This window comes from Alosa pseudoharengus, unplaced genomic scaffold, assembly GCF_046254945.1.
Source record: "Alosa pseudoharengus isolate Yale_2024_CS ecotype anadromous, Long Island Sound unplaced genomic scaffold, YU_APseudo_1.1 YU_APseudo_1.1_scf_9, whole genome shotgun sequence".
Lineage (NCBI taxonomy): Eukaryota > Metazoa > Chordata > Actinopteri > Clupeiformes > Clupeidae > Alosa > Alosa pseudoharengus.
In genome coordinates this window covers 32,600,485-32,608,581 of record NW_027468881.1, presented here as the reverse complement: position 1 = coordinate 32,608,581, position 8,097 = coordinate 32,600,485, and the positions used below count along the sequence as shown (strand labels likewise).

The 8,097-nt window shown below is 50.3% G+C and overlaps 1 protein-coding gene across 3 annotated transcripts in view; it reads right to left on the bottom strand.

The window, feature by feature from the left end:
* Window positions 1-234: 234 nt before the first annotated feature.
* pax7b (paired box 7b) overlaps window positions 235-8,097 on the bottom strand; it is a 54,889-nt gene continuing 47,026 nt past the window's right edge. For 2 of the 3 annotated variants that reach the window (XM_076275484.1, XM_076275485.1), the window contains exons 8-9: window positions 3,494-3,740; window positions 235-350 (exon numbers count right to left, since the gene is read on the bottom strand). In XM_076275484.1, coding sequence (XP_076131599.1) covers window positions 235-350; window positions 3,494-3,740 — 363 coding nt within the window. Of the gene's footprint in view, window positions 351-2,695; window positions 2,702-3,493; window positions 3,741-8,097 lie in introns of all 3 variants that reach the window. The other variant, XM_076275483.1, reaches the window with a different exon arrangement.

The following is an 8,097-nucleotide window of genomic DNA, read 5'->3' as shown; positions in this document are numbered from 1 at the left end:
AGCAAGACGAGGCGAGAGTATGTGTGTGTGTGTGTGTGTGTGTGTGTGTGTGTGTGTGTGTGTGTGTGTGTGTGTGTGTGTGTGTGTGTGCGTTTGTGTGTGTGTGTGCGTGTGTGTGCATGCGCACATGTGCGTGTGTGTGTGTGTGTGTGTGTGTGTGCGTGTGTGTGGGATCGTTGGAATAAGAGGTCAGAGTTCCTGGTCCTGGAGAGAGTGAGCGTGAGGCAGAGGGCATCAGTAAGCCTGGCCCGTCTCCACCTGCAGAAGTCCAAGTACAGCCGAGTGCTCCCCAAGCTTCATTCTCCTCTGAGTGGACAAGCTCACATTCTTGGCCAGGTAGTCCACCGCAGCTGTAGAGTTAAACACAACACAGTTACCCGTTAACAAACGTGTGCTTGCAATCGCAGATCCTCTGTGTCTTTTAAATTGTTTTAAACCTGTATTGCCACGGCTTCACGTCTTTAGGCAACCCATAATTGGATGGATGTACCCGTAACATAACAGAAGCATGTTTTTCAAAGTGTTTCTTTTTACTCTTTTATGGTTTTATGTATGCCATAATGGGAAACTGTAAGCTGAGAATGCAACACAGCTCCATAAACGTTGATCTAATCACAGATAATCTAAGTACAATCTCGCTTTCACTTTTTGCTGGAAACTTTTCTTGTTTATCTACTTCAGGCATATGCTTGTGTGTGTGTGTGTGTGTGTGTGTGTGTGTGTGTGTGTGTGTGTGTGTGTGTGTGTGTGTGTGTGAGATTGGGGTGTGAAAGTGGAAGAGGTTTGACGGGGGTGGCGGGGGCGAGAGAGACCAATAAGTGTAGCTCGGGCTGTTCCACACAACAGGGTGTGACTAACACAGCACCTGAGGGCAGCGTTTCCAATTGGCTGAGGCCGCAGCCGGGATCTCACCACCAGATCTTTATCAGGAGCACGTGTCGGGCTCTGACCCGCGGGCAGGGACAAGTTCAAAGGTCAACCCTCTCTTCACCCCCCCCACACACACACACACACACACACACACACACACACACACACACACACACACACACACACACACACACACACACACACACACACACACACACACACACACACCAGAGGAAACGAAGTATTGATCTGTCTCACACCTCACAAGGTTCCAATTTAACGACACAAGCGAAAGACACTGGGTGCACTTGATTGGGGAGACGCAGAGGCATATGGGGCTCGGGGTCGTGAGGACACACCGAGGGAAGGGTGGACGTGAGTAAGGCACACGGGGCAGAGACAGAGGAAGCTCCTGTTGACCCTTTGAATCATTTCCCCCTTTGAAGAAAGGAAATGGACAGGAGAAAAGGGATAAAGGTCCCCAGACTCTGTCCGCCATTCTAACCCAGAGTCTGATTCAAAATGAGTCAATGAGTAGATTTGACAAGGCTAGTTTTTCAGACCCCCAGCAGGTGATTATTGGGCATGGAGAGCCTCATTGGAATCAAGAACGCTGAGATGGAATGGAATGCCAGTAATCCCAGAGCTCTGGAGCCGGTCAGAACCTCAGGGCTCAGTGGCCTTCACTGATCAAAAAGACAGAGACTCTGCTGCTGCTGTCTGTTCTCCAGATTAGGAGTCTTCAGAGTGGGAGTCTCTGTGTGTGTTTGTGTGTGGGGTGAGAGAGCGAGAGAGAGAGAGAAATAGAGACAAAAGCGTGAGAGAGAGAGAGAGAGAGAGAGAAATAGAGAGACAAAAGCGTGTGAGAGAGAGAGACATGGCTGTGGCTTCCTGACACGATAAACATCCAGTCAAAGATGTCAAAACGTGTCTTGGCCAGACTATATGAGAGTCTGCAAACAGATCTAAAACAGTGGCATCTATAATGAATAGGTCCGAGCATCAGCTTCTGGGTGTGACATCAGTCACGTTGGGATTAGCGCCTGTCTGTCTGTCTGTCTGTCTGTCTGTCTGTCTGTCTGTCTGTCTGTCTGTCTGTCTGTCTGTCTGTCTGTCTGTCGGTTTCTTTGGTGCCTCTGAACCCTGAGATACTGCGGTCTGGTCCACTGCACATCTCTGATAGCCCTCGTCCGGGGCTGCGGTGATTCCAACCCTTTCATCCAGTCATTCTGCTCAGTTATAATTAGACGGAGGTGCCGGTTAAGGGGTGTGGTGGGCTAGCAGTTAGCGTCAGCAAGCGGCGGTGGTGGCGGCACCTACGGACCGTGCCAAGCAACCTGTCAAAGTGACAGTAAGCGGCGTGTGCTAGCATGAAGAGGAGCGGGGGAGCGGGGGAGCAGGGGAGAGGGAGATGGGGAAAGAGGGAGAGGGAAAGACGGAGAAAGAAAGGAAGCTGTCAGGAGATGCCGCCGTGCCGCCTGGGAGCCGCATACCTGTAGGTGGGCCAGCTGTCCTCCTCGCCAGAGAGGAGCCGTCCGCCCTGACAGCTGAGCTGAGAGCGTAATCACGTGGCGGCTTTAACTCAGCCTCTCAGCGCGCGCTCTCTCTCTCTCTCTCTCTCTCTCTCTCTCTCTCTCTCTCTCTCTCTCTCTCTCCCTCGCTCACCCAGAGCAAGCCTTTCCTCCTGTCACCTGGGTTTACACCTTTAAATCCCAACTCGAGCAGACACGCGCTGCATTTAGTCTTACGCCAACAAAAGAGAGAGAGAGAGAGAGAGAGAGAGATACACAGAGAGAAAGACCCAATATCTTTCAACCCATGCCACCACTGGCTATCTCTCTCTCCCTCTCTCTCTCACCCCCCCTCTCTCTCTCTCTCTCTCTCTCTCTCTCTCCCTCTCTCTCTTGCTCTCTCACACACTCCCTCTCTCTCTGTCTCTATCTCTCTCTCTCAAAAACACACACTGACATTTGTAAATGGCCTGTGCCTTAAGCTGTCACGCACACTCTGCGTTTGAACAGAAGACCCAACCGGTATTCTAAGTGATGTTAAGCCCCGTCTTCACAGGCTGGATGACGGGAGTGAGCAGAGGGCGTGTCAGTGTGATTGATATGTACTGCGCTGAAAGAGCAAGGGGTGTGCGCTCACACAAACACCAAAATTCAAAGTTAAAAACAAACAGCCAAAAAAAAACCTCTCTAATACTCTACCTGTACTTGGCACCGAAATCAGACACACCCACACCTACATATACACACCTCCACAAATACACACACGCACACACACACACACACACACGCACTCTCCAGATACACACACACACACACACACACACACACACACACACACACACAATACACACACACATACACACACACACACACACACACACACACACACACACACACACAGACACACACACACACACACACACACACACACACACACACACACAATACACACACACACACACACTCACACACACACACACACACACACACACTCATACACACTCATACACACACACACACACACACACAATACACACACACATACACACACACACACACACACACACACACACACACTGTACTGTACACATCAACGTTAGCATATTACTCACTCTGGCCATACTGGCTGTACTGGTAGCCGGCGGTGACGGGGTCCACGCTGTAGCCGCTGCTGCTGTAGGTGGGGGGGCAGTAGGACTGGGAGGACGGCAGGCTGTCCACCGTCTTGATGGGGTCGGAGCGCTGGCTACAGCTGGCCGAGATGGAGTTGGAGGAGTCCAGGCCGCCGTGCAGCGGGGAGATGGAGAAGTCATGCTGGGGCTGGGGCTGTTGCTGGGACTGGCTCAGAATGCTCATGACCTGAGAAAGAGAGAGAGAGAGAGAGAGAGAGAGAGAGAGAGAGAGAGAGAGAGAGAGTATAATTATAAGTATAAGTATATGTACTCTTTTATATCAGTAAAATTTACCAATCGGTAAATTAGTGAAACACACACAGCACACAGTGAACACACAGTGAGGTGAAGCACACACTAACCCGGAGCAGTGAGCTGCCACAGCGGCGCTCAGGGAGCAGTGAGGGGTTAGGTGCCTTGCTCAAGGGCACTTCAGCCGTGGATGAGAGAGCAGTGCTCACATTTTTCCTACATTTTTCCTACTGGTCGAGGTTCGAACCCGGCAACCCTTCGGTTACAAGCCCGAAGCCCTAACCAGTAGGCCACGGCTGTCCACGTTGGCAGAGAGAGAGGTAGAGAGAGACACACACAGAGAGGTGGCACAGAACAAGACACTCAAGACTCAAAACTCAAGAGAGACTAGAGAGAAACACAAAACAACAAGTTCAGAGTGACAGCCCGGCCTTTCTGATGACAGTATTTCACATTCAAGCCAATCAGCCTTTTCATATAGACATCAAAGCCACTGCTACCTAGCGTTATCCTGGTCCGTATGCTCTCTGGGATTTGAACCAATAAGCTCTAGTAGCCGCCAGCCTCCCTCTCAGTCTGCCCTGAGGAGGTCTAAAGCCTACTTTATACTCCCTTTAGATGGACACATCAGTTTCTTCCGCTGATCCGTTTTGTCCATATTGGCAAGCTTGAAGGGAACGGACAAAACGGCGACGACAAAATCAACGCGAAGGTCGGACAGAGGCTCCGTCTGTATCCATATATGCATCAGTGTTTAACGTCGAGCGTAAATGAGGTCTAAGCCCTCAGCCTTGACACATACACATCATGCAGTCCCATGTCACACAGCCATCTTTAGACTCCGTCCCAGGGGGTCCACGCTTTCTCCACACAAACTCAAGCCTGTCTACAGAGGCCTCCGGAGGCAGTGAGGAGGGGTTAGGAAGGGGCGAGTGTGGGGTGGGGTTGGGTGGTGTGGGGTAAGAGGGGGTGGTTCTGGGGTAAATGGGGCTGGTTGCTGTGCTGCGTGTGGTGCCAGGAACTCGTGTCCTCGGGCTCTGTACATAACAAGCTCTTAGGGAGAGTTTAATCGCAGGCCCACAGCTATCGGCCTCATGAATGATTAAAAACAGGGTCAGTGTCAGAGTCAGACGCCCCGAGAGATCAGATCAGACACATCGAGATGTCTTCTGTCACTCTGCTGCGCCTCTGTGTGTGTGTGTGTGTGTGTGTGTGTGTGTGTGTGTGTGTGTGTGTGTGTGTGTGTGTGTGTTTGTTTATTTAACATGCCTCAACACCCAACGGAGAAATTCATGTAAATGCAGTTTTTACTCAAGTCCACAGTGTCTGGGCAGGCTGGGGTATTATTTTGGTGATTAAGTGTCCCAACCATTTTATCTGATAATAACATAAAACATTTATGCCATGTGAAATAAACACAATTTAACAATAAATAACTACACAATAGCTATATTAAAATATATAATTAAGGTATAATGGTAATCTGGGAAAAAAAGCCAAGCTCTGTGCTATATACATCAGATTCCTTTTACGAGTCAGTTAAAAGCAAGCCGCTTAAAACACAGTCATGTGAAGAGGACCTCTATAAAGCTAAGGAGGGCCTCCCCATATGAGAGCAGAGGTAAAACTCAGTGCAGGATAGGGGGGGGGGGTGGACACGGCTGTGGTGGGAGGGGAGGAAAAGGGGTCAAGTGAAGCTGGCGGGAGGGCGGCTGAAGAATGGAGATGCCGCGGAGCGACCCTGTCTGCCACATGCTGCCCGGCCCTGTCCGCAGACAGACCCGCACGCAGCATCCTCCCCAACATCAGGTTCACGTTGTGTCTCGCTACGCCCCGCTGCCCTCTGCCCCCACTGCCAGCGCCCCGGCTGCTAAACCAATTAGCCTGTCAGGGAGAGAGAGCCTGGCCAGGGGAAAGGGGCTGGAATCAACCCCACATGCACAGGCTGGTCCCCACACACGCAGAAAAACTACCTCCACGAAAAAACACCAACACAGTGACTGTAGCTTTCAACTCAACTCTGGCTGAACATGGGCTGACCATGGGCCAATGGCAAAACGTGACGTTGAGAAACAAAGTAGAACACATCATATTTTGCTTAAAGAGAAGACCACACTCATTTGAAGCTCCAGATAGAAATAATTGAATTTAGCTTCATTCATCTCCAGAAAATCTGCCGCACTTGAGACACATTAAGCAGGAAGAACATTTATTATAAATAAAAAATGGCATCTGACTTGTCCCATACGTTAATTCTAAAAGCATGTTGGGAAATCCCCCTACCACCCACCCCAGTCCATCTGAGTGCCCACTTTCATTGGGAGCGCATGTGACGCCTGAGAGCGTCCATCCGTCCAGCGCGGCCGGTCAGGGCCCAGCCCCAGTCCCATACTTCCTCTGATTAAGGTGGGGAGAGGGAGGAAAGGGGGCCGAGCACACAAGCAGTCGTTGTGTGGACGCTGCTCGCTGGGGTATGACAGTGGACACGGGGCGGTGGGTCTGCTGAGACCTGCAGGGATGGCCTGCTCCCCCGTCAGGGGGGCTCTGAGCAAGCAGCTGGAGGAAAGGCAGATTTAACAGGCAGTTAATTGAGCCTTGATTATATTCAGCACTTCTCTTCTTTTTTTTCTCCCCCTCTCCCTCTCTCTCTCTCTCTCCCTCTCTCTCTCTGTCTCTCCTTTTCTCTCCACATCGTCTGGCTGTTAAATTAAACGCCCACAATAGGACCTGTGCTAAATCTAGACACACCAGTGATGAAAAGGCTGCTGTATCTATGCATGCAGTTCTTTAACAGCCACATTCTCTCTCGCTCTCTCTCTCTTTGTTGGAAGGAAGTGTAGCAATAGCTTAAAAATGTATCAGGCCAAGTATCTTGATCTGTGAGCACCGCTCTCCTGCGTCTTCTTTTTTTTTGTAAATGAGCCGGATTGAGAGGTGACACTCATATTGGCGACACAGGACACCACAAAGTGCCTGTAATCCTCTTTACACACATATGTGACATTCTTCCGTAATACGAGATCATTTTTTGTTATATCGACACATGTAATAACGTAAAAGCTTTTTAGTCCTCGCATGGCGCACCTCTGAGGGGAGTTCAGCGTCTCACCGGGAGCGCGGCTCCAAAGCGGATGAGGGGAGCGATAACGCAAGGGGGTCTGCGCCACAGAGAGCGAGGGGAACAAGGTGAGGGATCGCTGGGTGCCTGACACCTCCATTCAGGCTGCCGCTTAAGCGTCCTGTAGCCTCGACTAAGCCTTTATTGTGCTGAGAGCAGAATTATTCAAATCTTCAAATTTAGCATAACCTTATTGACATCAATTAAAGTGGGCGAATTGAAAATATTCTGACACAGCGAGAGGGAGAGCATGGGTGCTTTTATCTGCGGGGAAGCACGTGGTGGGATATTGTCAACTCAATCCAATCACCAGCGAGCCCCCAGCTATGCGCGGGAACCTTCCTCTTCATACCCCCCCACCACCACCCCTGCCCCCCCACCATCCTCGGCGCCCAGCCTGCTACAATTAGCCCTTTCAATGGCCCTCAACGCAAACAGTACAATGACCCTCGACAACACTAACAGCACGATGACCCTCAATGCAAACAGCTTAGCTTGACACCATCCCCGCCAACCCTCCCCCATCCTCAAATACAAACGTGCACACACACACACACACACACACACACACACACACACACACACACACACACACTGAAAAGGTCTGACAGGGCGGGAAATGTATAGAAACCAGGAGCGTGAAGATCGAAACGTCTGGTCCTAATTCAATAACAGCGTAATTCAGTTTCAAGTCTCTTTAGTTTATCCAGCTTTCCTGGTCGACATTAGTGGAGGATACTGAACACAAAACAAAAAGTAACAGCGACTCTCAACGTTCACACGTCCCTAACCCACGTAACAGCTTGTGTTCTGCTTGGTGACAAAGTGAAGTCAAAATAGGAAACAGGGTATCAGTAAATAAAGTTAGCAATAATATGCCCTAAAGCAAACCACACAACCAACTTAAGACATGGGAGAGAGGTCTCAACCTTGTCTCCGCCCGGAGTAGTAATCTATTATTTCCTGCCACACTGCCTACACTGAGAGAAAATCGATATGCCTTCCACATGTGTAACCTTTTTGTATCAGATACGAGTGGTGGGGGGAAGCCAATCACGATGGCTGACAATCAACATCCTCAGGCAAGTGGTGCGAGACTGTAGCTCAGAGACCGTAGGAGGACAAACCACTCTGACACGGCTTCACAAACACCCCCTGGTCCAGAACACACTTA